The sequence below is a fragment of the Pantherophis guttatus genome, chromosome 6 (assembly GCF_059756535.1).
Source record: "Pantherophis guttatus breed Tessera chromosome 6, ASM5975653v1, whole genome shotgun sequence".
In the NCBI taxonomy this organism is placed as follows: domain Eukaryota; kingdom Metazoa; phylum Chordata; class Lepidosauria; order Squamata; family Colubridae; genus Pantherophis; species Pantherophis guttatus.
This window is the reverse complement of record NC_142068.1, coordinates 10,830,187-10,849,318: the sequence shown is the minus strand read 5'-3', so window position 1 is coordinate 10,849,318 and position 19,132 is coordinate 10,830,187. Positions and strand designations below refer to the sequence as shown.

The following is a 19,132-nucleotide window of genomic DNA, read 5'->3' as shown; positions in this document are numbered from 1 at the left end:
AAACTATTTCTGGATCCTTCCATGAAAAAAAGAGCTTGGTTGTGTAACTGAGCAATAGAAAATACCTACACATATATACAACCTTTTCTCTTTCAATTGTGGAATAAAAAATGTGCTCTTATTTGGTCAGGCCTCTTTTAAAACTCCAGACAACACCCTAAAAGGCTCAATCTTCCATTATTGTTGCATATGTTGTTTCACTTTGACTTACATCGGGGTGAAATTCAGCAGGTTCTGACAGGTTCTAGAGAACCGGTAGCGGAAATTTTGAATAGTTCAGAGAACCGGCAAATACCACCTCTGGCTGGCCCCAGAGTGGGGAGGGAATGGAGATTTTGCAATATCCTTCTCCCAGGAGTGGGGAGGGAATGGGGATTTTGCAGTATCCTTCCCCTGGAGTAGGGAGGGAATGGAGATTTTGCAATATCCTTCTCCCAGGAGTGGGGAGGGAATGGAGATTTTGCAATATCCTTCTCCCAGGAGTGGGGAGGGAATGGGGATTTTGCAGTATCCTTCCCCTGGAGTGGGGTGGGAATGAAGATTTTGCAGTATCCTTCCCTGGAGTGGGGTGAGAAGGGAGATTTTGCAGTATCCTTCCCCTGCCACGCCCACAGAACCGGTAGCAAAAAAAATTTGAATTCCACCACTGATTTACATGTGTCATCATGCTTAGGAAGCCAAGTTAATTTTTGTTATTTTTGCTTACCCAAATTGCAGGTATCATGGGCAAAGAAGGCAGACAAGCTGTAAGAAACAGCGACTATGCAATAGCAAGATTTAAATTCCTCTCCAAGTTACTTTTTGTCCATGGCCACCTTTATTATATTAGGATAGCAACCCTTGTACAGTACTTTTTTTACAAGGTAAGTGTCTGTAGCATATAATTGGGGATTCTTTTAGCTCGGAAGTTTTTCTTTTAAATAGTGGGCTTACTTGCAAAAGTGGAGTAGTATATAAACTCTGATACTCAATTATCATTACAATTATGCTTGGAACTTGTAACGTTTAGGAGGGTAATGTTAAGAAAAGAGATATTGTAGAAACTGAATCTACAGGTAGTCCTCAACTTACAACAGTTTACTTAGTGACTGTTCTAAGTTACAACGGCACTGAAAAAAGTGACTTATGACCGTTTTTCAGAGTTATGACCTTTGCAGCATCCCCATGATCATGTGATCAAAATTCAGATTCTTGACAACTGGTTCATACTTATGACCGTTGCTGGGTCCCAAGGTCATGTGATCCCCTTTTGCAACCTTCAACAAGCAAAATCAATGGAGAAATCAGATTCACTTAATAACTATGGCAAGCAAGGTCGTGAAATAGGGCAAAACTCACTCAACAAATGTCTCACTTAACAACAGAAATTTTGGACTCAATTGTAGTTGCAAGTTGTGGACTAGCTGTATGTTGTAACATTGTCCTAAAAGCATTTTTAAAGCAAACCATGAACACAGAGGCCTGGTCTCTAGGAGAAACAACTTTTGAATGTAGTCACATAGACACATAGTCCTCAACTTAGGACCAACAGTGGGGACTAGAATTTCTGTTGCTAGCAAGGCAGTGGTTAAGCGAGTTGTGCCCAATTTTACAATCTTGTTTGCCATGGTTGGTACACGAATCACTGCAGTTGTTAAGTGAAGCATCTGGGTCGTTAAGCAAATCTGTCTACCCCTGCTGACTTTGCTTGTCAGAAACTGTGGGAAGGTTCCAAACGGCAATCATATGACACTGGGATGCTGCAATGGTGATAAGTGTGAGGTTCAGTCATAAGTCACTTTTTAATGACATTGTAACTTTGAACGGTTGCTAAATGAATGGCTATAAGTCAAGGATCACATGTAAGGTTTTTCCCTGATGATATTTGGTTAGGAGCATCCATCGCCTTCCACCAACTTGCTACTAATTTCTTCACTTCCAAGCCAAAACATATCTGCAGTAAGGCTATTTCTTGTTAAGCCAGCTTTTAATCATGGTTGCAGTGTCTAGATTATAAACAGGTTGTGATCTCTTTCGATGTGCACATCATGCAGATCACAGTTAAAAGGCAAAGTGAGATGAGAGCATTCTGGCTAGGTATCAGGACAGAGTTCATGCTTTCTGTTTTAAACAAGGCCTTATGGAGTTTCTAAGTCTAAAGTGGGTTAGAGTGATGGTATTAGTGAAGACTGCTTCATTGTTTGCAACATTGATGGAACCCAAATGCCTTATGGGAGTACTTCCTCTCCACCATTTCCTTCAATCATCATCGTCATTTAACGACCCCATAATACCTTGTGGGGTGGAGTCTGGGCAACTGAATGGAACTAGCAGAGTGTTTTAATGGCCAGATGCCCTTCCTGTCGCCAATGTGGAGTTTTGTTCAGCAGATATATTCTCAGTGCGCCCAGAGAGAGAAATATCTGCCTCTACCTAGGATCGAACTCCCAGTCTCCTGATTGTAAGGTGAGAGCTCCACCTCTAGGCCACCACACCACTCTTCCACCATCAACAAGTAGTTTAATTCCAGTCAGTGATATCATTATCCATCTGGATGATGAATCTCAGAAAATGAGTGGTTTTTAAAAAACTTCTTTTGATATTCAAGGTATGTTTGGATGGGCGTGATAGAATTTGGTGTTTTATGTCTCTCATTGGTTGCATCGCATCTTGTTTTCCAGAATGTGTGTTTTATTACACCGCAGTTTTTATATCAATTCTTCTGCTTATTTTCACAACAAGTGAGTAGTCAATTTTTTTTTATTCTTCTCCTCTTTCTGTCTTTACATTTGTAGACAGCCACCAAGAAGTAAGCTGAGCTAAAATCGAATACCTCTTACTAACATTTAGATGATGTTTCATTAGCATCTGTTTCTCCATCCCTATATATTTCCTTTAAATTTTCTGTCTGTAAAAATGTATCCAAGAACAATCCCATTTCTTGTCGGGCCATTTTATTGTTAGGCAATCATAAAGATAAAAATTGAAAGTTGTGTTAAAGAGTTCCATGCGGAATAAGAGTTTAGTCAAAGTAATATTTATCTTTGGATAGTGCTGATTAGTTCCGCTAATTCTTTTTCTATGTTAGAAAGCCAAAAGCACTTTTAAAAAACGGATTTCATTTTATATCTGGGAGACAAGTGACAGTTATAGCTAGATCAAGAAGGGATTTTCTTATTAATCAGATTTAGCTCATTTAAATGTATACCCGTTTAAATTTAAGATTTAAATTTAAGATGTGCTGTATTGTAACTCAGATTATCCACAGCCAGTAATGTTTGTCCTTTCTTGCATTTCTGAAATTAATTGCTCTTACTCTATTATGAGTTCTAGCAAATTCTAATTTATCTTAATACATATATCTATAAATAACCTAGTAAAGACTATGGGTAATCCTGATTGGCCCCATTTAAGAATGATTAGTAATGGAGTCTTATCACAGACTGATTTTCCTACCTCCAAATCCAGTATTTTAAGTATTATTCTAAACAGGCAATAATATGAAATTAAAAAGTGGGTTGACTGAAAAGAAACCGGGTGACACTTAAGCAGAAAGAGTTTCTGTCTGAAGTGAAGAATAAGATGATAGCAAACACCCACCCCACCCCACCCCTCCCGCCTTTCCTTCTAAGCTGCTCCAGTTCTTAACTTTTCTTTTACATGGATCGTGGGATGGCCTGCAGTGAATTTGGTGACAAACCACTTTCTGCTTCAATGGGGGGGCGGGGGAGGAACCCACAGGCCTTTTCTTGACCACCCAGCATCTATCTAAAAGCAGCGTTTCTCAATTGGGCAGCTTTAAGATGGGGGGACTTCATTTCCCAGCAATCCTCAGCTAGCAATGCTGGGAGTTGAAGTCCCCACACCTTAAAGTTGCCCAGGTTGAGAAACACTAACATAAAGTGACTATTAGCTTTGTTGAATGTTAAAGCCTTTTCTGCTCCCCGATACACACATACACACACACACACATACAGCATTTTCAAAGTTGATGTTCTTTTTTTATACCTTTTTGCAGGGGTGGGCTTCAAAATTTTTAGCAAAGGGTTCTCTGCCCGGTTGCTGGGTGGGCATGGCCATGGTGGGCGTGGCTTAGTCGGGTTCCTGCACCATGGCGGGGGGAGGCGTTTTACCCTCCCCGGGCTCTGGAGGCTTTCCTCGAGCCTCCGAGAGGGCGAAAACGGCCTCCCCAGGTTCCAGAGGCCCTCTGGAGAAAAGTCAACAAATTTCTTCTTCTCCCTCTCAAAACACAAATGGTCTTAACACTCTTTCTAAAAAAGTTCTTTGGTGCAGCATCCAAAAAGGCAGGGGTGGGCTGCTGGGGGTTCACAAGAACCTCTAGCTAAGATTCTGTGCAGTTCGGAGAACCCCCAAATCCCACTCCTGGCTGGCCCTGCCTACCCCGCCTCTCCCAGGAGTCCCCACCCAGCCCGTTTTGGATGCAGGTAAGTGCAAGGCACACGTGAAGCCTTGGGGAGGGCAAAAAACGGGCCTACTGGAACTTCGGGAATTTTTTAGAAAGAGTGTTAAGACCATTTGTGTTGGAGAGGGAGAAAAAGAAATTTAAGAACAGTATGGAAGGAGTTTGTAATAATTCTTTATAGTTGTACAGCTTCAAGTCACAGAAGCTGGCTTTATTGCATTCCTTCTTTGTTAATGTTAATATAATAAAACGGATATTTAGATTGGGGTGATTTTGTTGTTGTTGACTTTTCTGTATATGGGTTTTAAAACAATCACCAATTCTCCACCTTTCTCACCTTTCAGACTCTGTATGACAGCGTGTACCTGACTTTGTACAACATTTGTTTCACTTCCCTGCCAGTCCTCATGTATAGTCTTTTTGAACAGCATGTGCATCCTCATGTATTGCACAGCAAGCCAACTCTCTACCGGTAAGCATGGTCTTTTCAGGAGAGGATTTTGCTTGGTAAGAGACAAGTTGTACGGCTCCTCCTACTCAAAAACCACTTGTCAGAGACCCAAAGGGTGCTGGGTTTTAAAGTCTAGGATTGGGTTTTAAAGTCTTTGTAGAAAGAACTAATACTCATTTGAAATATTAGAGGAATCCCTATGCTGTTAGGCCACGATGGAACATATTCTTTATATCTTAAGATTTAATGTAGAGTCAGTTCTGCCATCTTCCGTTAAGAAGTTTGTTTGTTTGTTTGTTTATTGAATTTATTTGCCTTCTCCCCCATCTTGTAGTCAAACGACTATGGGTGGCTTCCAGAATTAAAACAGTAAAATCTATTCCCTGCAAGGAATATAAATCCTTCCATTCCACAACATCCAGTCAGAGCTGAAGAAGCTTTTTGGATGAGAAGTGAAACATCTTCAAAGAAAAACCAGAAAGTCCAGTTGCCTCTTGAAAAAGCAGCTTTGGGACAGACAACCATGACCTGGATGACTGAGAATCTCCCTAGACATTCAGTGTAATCCTAACAAATGTCTTAAAAGAACAAAAGTAGAAATCCCAATCAAGCTAAAACATAGTGGAGGGAGGGAAGAGGATGCAAAGGGAAGGGGTGGAGATGGAATTGCCTCTTGATTCAACAACCACCCCCAGTGTGATGCTCCCCCATTAGGACTCCAAGCCATCTGGCAGAGCCAGGTCTTCAGGCCCCTGCAGAAGGATAGAAGAGGCAATCTTACCTCAGGAGGCAAGATGTCCCAAAGAGTTTTTGGAAGCAGAGCCTGAAATTGCTCTGGCTGCGATATGGATAACCTTGACAAGCCAGAGAGGATCTAAGGATCAGAGTATAGAAAGCAAAGGATATTCAAATTGTGGCTCTTAGCATAATTTTAGATGCCCTTTGCAAGCGGTTAGCTGAACACTCTGAGGAAAGATGTCTGTGGAGATTCTCAGTCATCCAAGTCATAGTTGTCTCAAAAGTGCTCTTTCAAAAAGCAACTGGACTGTTTTTTCCTTGAGGAAGAAGAAAACGTTTCATTTCCCTTTCAAAAGGAGCCTTGGTAGTACAGTGGTTTAATGCACCCTGTTATTAACACAGCTGCCTGCAATTTCTGCAGGTTCGAATCTTACCAGGCTCAAGGTTGACTCAGCCTTCCATCCTTTCTAAGGTAGGTTAAATGAGGACCCAGTTTGTGGGGGCAATAAGCTGACTTTGTATAAATATACAAAAGTATGAAGGCTATTGCTTAACGCAGTGTAAGCCGCCCTGAGTCTCCGGAAAAGGGCGGCATATAAATCAAATTTAAAAAAAAAAATCTTTATCAGTTATGATGGGGGGGAGGGGGGAGATGGAAGAATAGGTATTAACAGTTAGGACCAGGATGGTAGGGGGATGGAAGGATAGCTTCTGACCGGATGGTGGGAGGGGGAGATGGAAGGATTGAGGAAAGAAGACCTGTACCTCATGACCTCATGAATAGTTTGTTGGGGAGAGAGAGAGAGAGAACGAGAGAACAAAATGCTGGCGTTCAGTGTCCAGCTGTAGCCCGTGCTTGTGTTCAGCTGTAGCCTCACCTACCACTGTCCTCAATCTCATCCTTCATTTATAAATTTATCTGTATGTTTGTTTGATTTATTATTCACCTTTTGTGTACAGGTGCTCAAGATCTATAGTGCTTCTTCCTGCTATTTTTCCTAATAAATCTGTCAGATAGGAATCTGCATTCTCCAGTCCTACCTAGATCAGTGTCTTAGCCACTGCACCCACTGCCTGTCAATAGCATGCTGCCTCTGATTGATTTGAGTTCAGAAGAATCCCTGAAATCTAAACCCTCTTCTCTTTATTGCAGTGTCAAAATGCAGCCATTATGTGCCTACACTTGAATTGTAGATTTTATTTATATTTAGTCTTACTTATTAAATCTATGTGTTGCCCATCTCATTTAGAGGTGACTGACAAACATTGCTAAATAACACTATGTAATTAATTTGGGGTCCCCCTCCTATTCCTCCTGAAAGAGTCTAAATGATAAAGAGATTTCTGATTCCAATTACACCATTTTTCCCTTATTAAAAATAATGTATCTGTTTATATGAATTTATTCAGAAATGTGGCCATACTTTGGTCATTTATAAACTGGCTCATTGACTAAACATTGTAATTGGATGGGATAGGGAAAGCAAATAGGGAGTTAGCATCATCCTTTCTCCCAAAACATATTAGTCTTTAGTACCAAGTGGCCATGAAACATCTCAAGGTCAATACTTAACAGTAAGAAGTATGATATTTGATTCCTTTCAACTTTTGAAGAGCATTTATAGCAATTTCTCAGAATAGGTAAAAAGGTAGATAGATGAATTTTATGAGTGTTCTTATAACATTAAAGATGATCTTATGTACATTGACGTCATCATGCATCAAAGTAGTTTTTGTTCCTTTGAAAATAGCTGCCAGAGCATTATACCTTTTTTTTCCATCTCTTTCTACAGAGACATTAGTAAAAATGCCCACTTGGGCTTCAAGCCTTTCCTCTACTGGACCTTCTTGGGATTTTTTCATGCATTTGCTTTCTTCTTTGGCTCCTATCTTCTGATGGGAAAAGACACTTCGTTGTTAGGGAATGGCCAGGTAAAGTAGAATGCTAATCTATTATGAAAACTGTATTCTGGGATATGTAATGTTGTGCTATGTAAACTGAATCATTGTAAAACGTATATCAGCCGAAGTGTTTGTGCTTTCATAACATAGCTATTGAGATACAAATTTCCTTGAAAAAGGGTGAAACTTAAATTGCCTGGAGATAAACTAAGAGTTCTGTAAATAATATATAGATTGAGATACCAAACAGAGTTGGGTGAATATTAATTCTGAGATTTCAGGAGCTGACTGAGAACTGCTCATATTTCTATTTTATATTCTGTTTGGTGTATTTCTTCTGGATTGCTCCACACAAATTTGCAACCAGAGAATTGGGTGCCCAAGTTAATTATTGACAGCTTGTGAATAAGCATCTTTGAAAATGAACAGAGCTGAGCAAAAACCTCTTTCCCAGATCTCCCTCAACTGCCTTATTTGTGATCTGTTATATTTCTGTTACACAACTAACTAACATACCCTGTGTCAGGGGTTGGCAACTTTAAACACTCAAAGAGCCACTTGGACCAGTTTCCTACAGAAAAAAAAATACCAGGAACCACAAAACCTGGGTGGGTGTGGCCAACTCGATGTCACTCACTCCCACCCAGTCACATGACCACCTAGCCACGCCTATCCAGCCACAAAACTATTCCCTCTCTCCCCCCTCTGTGTCTCTTTCCCCCTGTATCTCTCTCTCCCTGTCTCACCCCCTCTCTACGTATCACTCTATATATGTCTCTCTATGTCTCTCTGTGTGTGTGTCTCCTTCCCCCCTCCCCCTCCCTTCAGGCAACCGTCCTCCTCCTCCCTCCCCTCCTCTCGTAACTCCCTGGCTGGCTGTGGCTGAGCCGGGAGCGTTCACACACTTAGGGAGACTCCAGCCTGAAGTGGCAGGAAGCGAAGGCTGCCTTATGTGCAAATGTGGCGCGAAGGCAGGTACAGGGCAGCTTCATTCCTGCACTCTCCGGCGACCCTCTTCCCCCTCCTCCTCTCAGGATGCCCCGGACAGCTCTGGCTGAGCCGGGAGCTGTACACGGGCGGGGAGACCCTTCTCAAGCGAGCGCCAAAGCTCAGGAAAGGCATGCACGGGGTGGGCAGCGGCTCATTTAAGGAGGGTCTCGCAGCGCGTGTGCACATTCCCAGCTCAGCCACAGCCAACCAGGGGGTTACAAGAGGAGGGGGGAGGAGAGTGCAGGAGCAAAGCTGCCCTGTACGTGCTTTCACGCCATATTTGCACATAAGGCAGCCTTCGCTTCCTGCCGCTTCGGACTGGAGTCCAAAAAAGAAATAAGAGGGGCGGGGTGAACCAGTGATGGGACAGGGAGCCATGGCAGAGGGACCAAAGAGCCACTTGTGGCTCCAGAGCCAGAGCCAACCCCTGCTCTGGGTGAACTTGGTTTCTGAATCATTCTGTGGGCACTGTCAGGAATCTGGGATAGCCTAACCACTGTCTGCTATTTTTAGCTGGAATACAAAAGTACACCATGGGTGAACTCTTAATTTTGGCATAGCTGGGCCGCAGGAAGAAAGAATCCGTGTGAATTCTGAGAGGTTGATTTAACTTTGATGTAGTGTAACAGCTGTACACTACAATTTTGCACTTTTAGCTTCTTTCTAACCTGCCCCTTTTTTTCATGCTGTGCATGTCGCCAGGTATTCAAACCTAAGAGGCAAATGGTAAGATTTTATGTTGTAGGATAAAAGACGTGTAGACGCTAAATGCAGTACCTTTGTAGTGGTATTCAAGAATGCATCACTCATTCTCCTTGAACACATTAAAAGAAACTGATTGGATGAGCTTTCCCATCCTTCTCATTCTAAGTGGACAACTAGTTGTGTTCAAGAAAAGGTTCTTGTGCATTAGTGAAATGTTGCCAAGTTACATGCTTTTTTTGTCTTTGGCCTCCCCACCCCCTGCCTTTCTACAAATACAATCCTTAACGCAAACTGTAGGCGGTTTGGGGTGTTTACCAAAATCCTCTTCTCTTCCACCTCTAACAGTCTCCATGGCAAACATCCACTAATTAATAGTAAAAGCTTTCTGCCAGCTTAAAGAAAGCTCTTCGTAGACAAACCATCTTTAGGTGAAGGGGACTTGCATCCTCGGCTTTTCACCAAGCCCAGATTTTTCTCAGTTCTCAGGACTTTCAATTTCCTGGTTACAGATAGCAATCCAAGAAAAGGAGAATAAAAAAACATGCTGTTAGTAGGTACAAAGTGAGAGAGCACCACTGCTATTGATTATGGAATTTGCTCCTTTCTAATGGGCTGGGCTTGGCTCTGCAGGGAATCTTGGATAATCTCCCTGTTGAGCTGTGTACCAAAATCCCTTTTCTGGCTCTGGTATAATTTCAGTTTTAAAATGTCTTCTTTAGAATGTAATGGAATAAATGAATGTGATACACTCAGTGTATCTTTCCTCCACAACCATACTTAGACTGGATTTTTTTTCTGTACAAATCTGTATTTACCAAGTTAAGGCTTCCTATAGCATAGCAACACAAACAAGCAGAACAACTGCATTTTAACAACCCATTAATTAAAAATAGTTCATGAAATGAGGAGAAACAATATTTAACACAATCTAGCTCTTTCAAGAAATAAGTGCATGAGTCTAGATTGTTCATGAAATGGGCAAAGGAAATATCAGATTTTGGCAGGTGAGACTAAACTGTATGGTATTACCGGTACTCTGGAATTAGATTCAAAATAATCTTGATTCTTTAGAGACAAGAGCTGAAAAATTGTACAGAAATCTAACAGGGACAACTGCATTTTTTTTTTCACTTAAGAAATATAATTTTTTTTTTACTTGTTTTGTCTTTTACCCTGCTGGTTTTACTAAGCTGTTCTAAATGGGGAAGTGTTCATTTGAGTATGTGGTGGAACTAGCTTGTTAGCATTATGGCGGTGTTGCCTCTTAAGTATCTTCCATCTAATTAAATTTCTTGTTTTCCTTTTTAGATGTTTGGAAATTGGACCTTTGGTACTTTGGTCTTCACAGTTATGGTTATAACAGTTACAATGAAGGTACTGCAGTGCACTTGAAATTTTGCTTTCTAAGTTCTTCTTAATTATCTTTAATAACAGTCTGAGATCAGTGCTGGTGAGATTTGACTATATTTAACTGGCAGAATTAAGTTAAATTAATATTGAAACCCATCAGTTTTGTTTGCTTTGAGATTTTTCTAACTGAAAGTTAGTGTGGTTGTATTCTTCCACTGGAAAAAGTAACCACTCCTACAAATTCAGTTTTCTGAGGCCAAATTATTTATTCAAGGGTTGTCAAAAGATGCATCTTTGTCTTTAAACCCAGCTATAAAGAACTCCTCAGCTGGAAAAAAAACATAGGCTCAAGAAAGTCCAAAAGTTAGTGCAAGGAGAATTCTTTGATATCTGAACAGATGCCTTATTATTATTGTTGATCACACAATCAACAATGTTTTTATTGTTTTAATGCTTTTTGCTGTTTTTATTGCTTCAAATGTTTTAATTGTAATATATGTTTTGAATTGTGAGCCATCCAGAGTAATTTGCTGAAGTGGGCAGTTATAGAAATCAAATAAATAAATAAATAAAACCAGCCAGATGTTTAAACTGAATTTTGCATTTTTATCAACCTACCGAGTCCTTCCCAAAGATAGAATCAGCTGTATTCTACCATGATTGTTTGATCAAGTTGACCAGTGTAAAAGTCAACTACAGAGAAAGGAACTATTCACGTGCAGAACCAATGTTATATTAGGGGTTTCAGAACCAAGGTTGTGCACACCTTGGATTTAGAATACTAGTTCCCAATAAAACATATGACAGCCAATTTGGTGTAGCAGTTAAGACATCAGGCTGGAAACCAGGAGACTATGAGTTTTAATCTCACCTTAGGCACCAAGCCAGCTGTGTAAGGGCAAGACCTATTTCACAGGCAAAAGCCAGGAAAAACTCCAGGCCCAGACAAGATAACTCCTTCTTGCTTAAAAGTCTGTGCTGACCAATTGGCCCCCATCTTCACCCGAATCTTCAATAAATCACTAGAGATGTGCTATGTTCCTTCTTGCTTCAAATTCCTTGTGTGTCCAATCACACTTGGCCAATAAAAATTCTATTCTATTGTATTCTAATCTTGGGGCAGTCCTTCTTTCTTAGCCCTGGGAAGCAGTCAGTGGCAAACCACTGCTGAAATCTTACCCCGAAAACTGTGAGACTTGTCCAGACAGTTCCCAGCAGTCAACACTGACTTAAAGGTACACACACACACACACACACACACACACACACAAACATGCAATGTTTTCACAGGCTTTAACTTTGTAATTACCTGTTTATTAAGAGATACAATTTTCTTTTTTCTTTTTCTTTCTTTTTTCTTTCTTTTCTTTTTGTGTGCTTAGATGGCAATAGAGACACACTTTTGGACTTGGATAAATCATTTTGTTACTTGGGGGTCCATTGGGTTTTACTTCATCTTTTCCTTATTCTATGGCGGAATAATCTGGTAAGTAGTTAATTCTATGCAAACAGAAGAGTAATAAAATATTGCTGCCTTAAATTCTTGCCATCAACAAAGCCATGTTTGGATCTGTAAGCAGGCTGTGACCATTGGTGCATGTGTTTGTGTGTACACACAGTGCATACATATATATATACACAAATAGAATTTGTATTGCTGCATTTCTCTGAGCAGCTAAACCAACAATCTGGCACAGAAGATGAAAAGATTAATTAAAAATAGAAATGCTGTCATATTATCCATCTGTCCATTATCCAGTTAGGAGGGCTTCATTGTTCTATAATGGCCCTTCTTTGTTGTCCAAACCTGATTTTTTTTAAAAAAAAAATTTACTTTGAAACTAAAATTTGACATAGTATCTGAGATGGATTATCACACCAATCAGTGCTAGTTTTTACACAGGCAAGCTACTGTTTATAAAGAGGGAAATAAACCCCACACTCACTACCACTGATGATGTTACCTAGTTGAGTAATAAAACATCTACAAGCAAACAACCAAGTCAGAATTTACCAAATACCCCAGAACTCAACCCTGATTTACATGTATTCTCTTTTTGGAGGAAAGGCAGGAAATATATCTAAGGAACAAATAAATAATTAATTGTTTCAATTTTCCATTTTTCAAATTTATGAAAGCCAAAACATCTGCCACATTAATTTTTAGAGAAATGGATAAAAAGCTGATACCTCCAGAATTTTAGGGCTTAACTGCACGTTGACATAGCCTTTCAAAATGCAAAATACAATTATCGATTTATTAGGGGACAGTATTAAAAATAAGAATGTATCTGGAATGTACTTTTCTTCCTTTAGATCCTCAGCTCAAAAATTTTGTCTCATTCATTTCTAAATCACAGTCAGCCTTTTAAACTTCAAAAGGATTGGAGCTACATTCATTGACTGATTACTTAGGATTGCAAATTTATGTCTCTTGAGTTCAAAAAGTCATATGCCACTGCCTTCATCAGAGAGGCTGACTGCTGATTTTTATTATAATCACTATCCATATCTTAAGTTCCTTCATTATCTCCCTTCAATATTCTAAGGCAGGGGTGTCAAACTCGATTTCATTGAGGGCTGCATCAGGGTTGTGTTTGACCTTGGGAACCGGAGTGGCCAGCTCAACGTCATTCTTGTCAGGGGTACCTGTGGGGGCCCGAGTGCTCTGCTAGCGAAAACGGGCTCCAGATCTCTGTTTTCAGCTCGGACAGTCTCCTGCACCCCTCTGCCAGTGAAAACGGAGTTTGGGAGAGCTGTGCGCAGCCTTTGCGAGCTCTGTTTTTGCTGGCCGAGGCACCGTGGGCCGGTCCTTCACTGTTTCCAGGGCAGCCCTGCGGGCCAGATCTAAGCACTCTGCGGGCCAAATCTGGCCCACAGACCTTGAATTTGACACCCCTGTTCTAAGGAGTCTGTCTCTGCATAATTTCACATGACCAGCCAAAGTTGAGTATTTGCTGCTGTGAACCTGCCCAGACTTTGAGATCAATGTTAGAAGTGACATTTTCTAGCCCCAAAGCCATGAGGCTGCTGGATACTAGGAACGTGGCTTTCTGTATTTTTATATTTTTGGAGATACAAGTAGTCCTCGACTTAACGACCACAGTTAAGCTGTGGTCCATTGGTAAGCGAGACAGTCGTTAAGTGAGTTTTGCCCCATTTTACGACCTTTCTTGCCACAGTTGTTAAGTGAACCATTGCTGCTGTTAAGTCAGTAACATAGCAGTAAAATGAATCTAGTTTCCCCATTGACTTTGCTTGCTAGAAGGTCACAAAAGATGATCATGTGACCCCGGGACATTGCAACCGTCATAAATATGAACCAGTTGCCAAGAGGCTGAATTTTGATCACATGACCATGGGGATGCTGCATTGGTCGTAAGTGTGAAAAACAGTCATAAGTCACTTTGTAAAGTGCCGTTATAACAGTCACTAAATGAATGGTTGTAAATTGAAGACTCCCTACTGTTCTTAAGAATGTCATCTAATTCTAAATGTTTTCCTTTGCTGCTTCTTAATTTCCATTTTTTGTGTCCTTTCTTCTTCCAGGCCATTTTTGCACACCCAAGACATGTACTTTGTATTTGTTCAGTTGCTGTCCAGCGGCTCTGCTTGGTTTGCCATAATCATCATAGTTGTCACTTGTTTATTCCTTGACGTTGTGAAAAAAGTGTTGTACAGACACCTGCAGCCCACAAGTACAGAAAAAGTCCAGGTAATTTTTGTTTATAAGTGATTTGATTAACATTTAAGTTATTGGGAAGATTACATTTTTGAGCCTTTCTCTGGATCTTTATTGCTATTTTGCCTGCAGTTCTTAATTTACTGTGATCCTATGGTGAGTATTTTTTTTTTTTTTTAAAAACCTACTTTCCAGTATATTTAAATTTTTAAAAGTAAATTTTTTGTTTTCCTCTTGGTCATATTGCAATGTCATGAAAGTATTAATCAAGCTACGGGAGAAAGATTTCTAAAAATTCTTAACTGAGCCAATGATTCAGTTGTGAACTAGTTCCATTCTTGCCAGCTTAATTGCTTATTATTAGTGATGAGTAAATATTGACTTAGCATCTATCAGAATGATTTAGTAATACATGTAATTAGTGTTATCAAACAATTAGAGGTAGCTACTTTTTCCCAAGATACATAGATTTCTTGCATGGAGAATATTTAAAATATACTGTAGCACAACCTAAAGAATAGCCTTCCCCAACCTAGACTCCCAACAGATGGATGAATTATAATTCCCCAAATTCCCAGCTGGCTGTGGAATTCCAGAAAAAGTCCATGCATCTGGAAGACAGATCAGATACCATTCCCAACATTTCTTTGCCTTTGGCAATTGCTTGGAAAAGGGGCTGGTAAATGTTTGGAAACCCAGCAGGTAAAAATACTGTGAGGAATGGCAGGATTAATAAATGTATTTTGAAAGAGATCAGATCCTGCTGAGCATAGGTTTTTTTTTTTTTAAACTTTGGGGAACGGAGAGTATTTTAAAAATCTGCTCTGTAGTTCTGCTTTCCCATATTTGAGTTTATCGTATGATCACTTATTGGTCATCTCTAGCTTGGAGAAAAACACTTTTCCACAGTTTTGTTGAGCTGCTCTGTAGGGCATTTTCTGGGAGGTGTTGCAAGATTGTTGATGGCCATTTGGCTTCCGTTACAGAATCATTTCCAATGATTCCAGTAAAATCTGTCATTTCTGAAGTGAGAAATGTCAACTTTCTCTGTGGTTCACAAATTGCATAATCTTTGCAATGCATTCTATAGGTTTTTAGCTACGTTTCATGAAAGCAAAGGATTCTTCATCAGTTTGCCACTTAATGAAAAATTACCCCTGTACGTTGTTCTTACGTGCTTCTTGGAACTATATGCTTACTTACAAGCTGCTAAAATTAAGGTAATATTGACCATCCCATAGTTGGACATGCAGTAATCATAAATTCATTCAGCAGAATAAATATGTGTCAAGAGTTTGTTGCAGAAATCACATCCAGAAAGCACACACAGATAACTGATTCAGCAGGATTCATTAACTTCTCTTTATGTATAAAATAACACATACAATACCAACAGCAGATTCTTCCAACGTGGTAGTAGTTACAGGCAAAAAACACAGGCAGAGGAGAGAAGAGTTTTCAGTTTCATTTCAGAAGACTAGTTTAGCTTCTGCACAGACTCAGATCTCAGCACAGTGTGCTTAAGTGTCTGTTTCCAAACAGTCCCCATTGGCTGATCTGTTGCCTTGCCTATTCATTGGCTGATCTTGTTACCATGCCCTATTCCAGTTCATGAATATTCTGTCAATATGCTAGATCAGAGGGTCTCCAAACTTGACAACTTCAAGACTTGTGGATTTCAACATGCTGGCTGGGGAATTCTGGGAGTTGGAAATCCACAAATCTCTTAAAGTTGCCAAGTTTGGACATCCCAGTGCTAGATCATTCTTCCTTTTTTCACATTAGTTAACGTGTGAAAGTGAAGTGCCTCCTTATTTTTTTAAATGGCAGTTGATTTTTTCCTTTGAAATCCATTTATTAGGAGAGCCTGTGCAGTATGTGTGAATGTCCTTGGAGCTGTACAGGATGCTGTCAGCTGGTCTTCAGACTTCTTAGCAACATTAGGCTGTTGCTGTACCTAGTATTCCTCCCACAGACAATTGACGTGGTGTGTGCTTTGTTTATCTTGACCAAAATCACAGCAGCTCATATTAAGCAGAGAGCTATAAAGAGACAAATGAACACAAATAAAAGACCAAGGTTAGATTACCTGCTCGGTATCGCCTGTTCCTACTTTTTTAAATGTAATTATTTAAATAACATGGCAGTCCTAATCTCTGTTTAAAATCTCCTTCCCAATCACCCCTTGCAATTACCGTATTTTTCGGAGTATAAGACGCACTGGAATATAAGACACACATTAGTTTTTGGGGAGGAAAATGGGGGGGGGATTCTGCCTACCAGGTGTTCATCTGGCTAGTCCCAGCACATTAGTTCGCTCTCTGGTTTTGAGGTTGGGGCTGTGCTTCTAAAGCACAGCTGATTGTTGGAGGGAGCAGCAATTAGAAAAGCAGGCAAAGCATGGAAGATTGCTTCACTCGCATTGGGGCCCAAAAACAGCTTCAAAAGCACAGCTGATCCTCGGAAGGAGCTCCAGTGACTAAAGCAGACAAAGTGTGGAAGGGCTAAGAGAAGGCAGCAGCTGTTTCGGGTAGCCATTTTGGGCACCACGCGGGGTTACATTCGGAGTATAAGACGCACCCAAATTTTCAGCCTCTTTTAGGAGGGGAAAAAGTGTGTCCACATCCAGAGGGTGCCAGATTGAACATCACTGGCATGGAATAACAGTATTCCTTGAGAGCAGGGGTCTCCAACCTTGGCAACTTTAAGACCTGTGGACTTCAACTCCCAGAATTCCTCAGCCAGCTTTGCTTTACTGGCTGAGGAATTCTGGGAGTTGAAGTCCACAGGTCTTAAAAGTTGCCAAGGTTGGAGACCCCTGTTTTAGAGAATGGGACCCATAATGACATCCTTAACCTCTTAAAAGCATGGATCTGAACAGAGCACTTGCACTTAGAGATCAGGCAAGACTGTTTTTCCTGTTTCTTTCAGGAAGGTGTTTCTGTATGCTTGTAAGCATTTTATTTTCTTCCTCCTCTCTCTGATGTGCAATTTATTAATTTGTCCACATGGCAGGACTGGATCATGTTGGGAAGTTAATCCAATATATGTGCAATAATGAAATAAAATGATTACTCTGTATCAGAAAGCTTCTGTCTTCTTGCTTGACTTGAACAGGTTGTAGGTTCCTAAATGTTGCTGAACTAAAACGTCCTCCTCCATTGGCCACTCGACCCGGGGCTGTTGCGAGTTGTACTTCAGCAAAATCTGGAAGATTCCATGTTCTCTATTCATGTCTTATTTGACAGGTGTTGGCCAAACTGAAATCAATCCCTGCTTCCAGTTACACTGAATCAAATCTGATGAAAGTCCCCAAGTTACGTCTGTTGTCCTGTATAATTGTACGCAGCCACTGAACATAGCTTCATTTTTAAGGAGAAAGAAATAGACACTTGTTATTTAAGGCTAACTTTTCTGCTTTTCTTTAAGCAGAAATATTTTATTATATATATTTTGTAGTCCAGCTCAACAAACAGCTTCTACTTTTCACTCACCTTTTATTGGGATTTTATTTTTAAATTATAAGAACTCTCTTTATGGTAAGGTTGTCCAAAGATGATAAGCATGAAAAGAGCAATTTTGGTGATAAAGGGTTAGTTGAAGTGCAAAATCCATGTAGAAAAAAAATGCTAGATAGAATATAGTAGAGAAAGTGATACAGGAAAAGTCCAGGTCCTTATAACTGTTCTAACTGGTATCTTGAGAAAAAGCAAGGTCAAAATCTTCCTTTCTGACATACTACCTTAAACACTTCTTGCAAACTGATTTCAGTACGTATACAATAGGTGAGAGAACCTGCTTATGATCTCAAGCAGAATAGGATAGATATAAGAATCTTACCATTCATAGTGACAAATGCCCTTAACCAGGTCCGTGTCAAAACCTTCAGCTGCATTTATATAAGTAATCCTTGACTTACAACCACAATTGAACCCAAAATATTGGGTTGTTGAGTGAGACAGTTGTTAAGTGAGTTTTGCCCCACTTTACGTTTTTCTTGCCACAGTTGTTAAGTGAAATCACTGCAGTTAAGTTAGTTGTTAAGTGAATCTGGCTTCCCCATTGACTGCTTGTCAGCATCTGAATTTTGATCATGTGACTATGGCGATGCTGCCACGGTCATAAATGTGAAATAAGTCACCTTTTTTTCCCCAGTGCTGTTTTAACTCCAAACGATCACTAAATGAACTATTGTAAATCGAGGACTACTTGTACAACCTTCTAAAGGGGCAGGGTGTGATGGTGGAGTAAATCTATTGTGTGAACCCAACGGATTTAATTATTAACCACCTTAAACATCTTGCATGTACCCAGATAATAATTGCTATTCTCAAGATCTGATGAGAAGTTTCTATGATAATGTTCAGATCATTAAAGGTGATAATACAAAGTTCCTATTGAGTAAGCCTATTATATCGATCTTCAAATTATTTTTATGTAATTAACTTGACCTTCATGGTGGACTAGGAGTCTGGCTTTTTAAAATCTATTACTTGATTTAGAAAGCCATGACATTTCTTGTGGAAATTGATACTGAAAGTCTGAGCAAAATGTACTGTTCAAAAGTAGTTGTAGTCCTTTTAAAAATTAGCTATATGTAAATGCCTCATTTTTAACTTTAGAGCAAGAGTTGACTGCTAATTAAATTACATTCAAACAGCAAATCTGTGATCATTTGATTATACTACTACTTCATCTGGAGGGAACAAGATTGGAAAAAGCCAAGTTAGAATCATGTAGTCACATAAAGATCTAGATTTTTTTTAAGTGTTTAAGAAATAACAAGATTTGGTTTATTTATTTTGCTAAGAAATCCCAGTTAGTAAATGGAAGTCCAATTCTATTGACATAAAAGCTGTGTTTTCAAGACAATCTTCTACAAATTACTTCTTTGCATTGGAAATATAACCAC

General features: G+C 39.9%; 1 protein-coding gene across 7 annotated transcripts in view; it reads left to right on the top strand.

The window, feature by feature from the left end:
- ATP11B (ATPase phospholipid transporting 11B (putative)) overlaps window positions 1-19,132 on the top strand; it is a 92,244-nt gene that overhangs the window by 56,204 nt on the left and 16,908 nt on the right. For all 7 annotated transcript variants that reach the window (XM_034438910.3, XM_034438911.3, XM_034438907.3 and 4 more), the window contains exons 22-28: window positions 718-863; window positions 2,661-2,720; window positions 4,747-4,874; window positions 7,385-7,523; window positions 10,497-10,562; window positions 11,921-12,024; window positions 14,088-14,253. In XM_034438910.3, coding sequence (XP_034294801.1) covers window positions 718-863; window positions 2,661-2,720; window positions 4,747-4,874; window positions 7,385-7,523; window positions 10,497-10,562; window positions 11,921-12,024; window positions 14,088-14,253 — 809 coding nt within the window. The remainder of the gene's footprint in view (window positions 1-717; window positions 864-2,660; window positions 2,721-4,746; window positions 4,875-7,384; window positions 7,524-10,496; window positions 10,563-11,920; window positions 12,025-14,087; window positions 14,254-19,132) is intronic.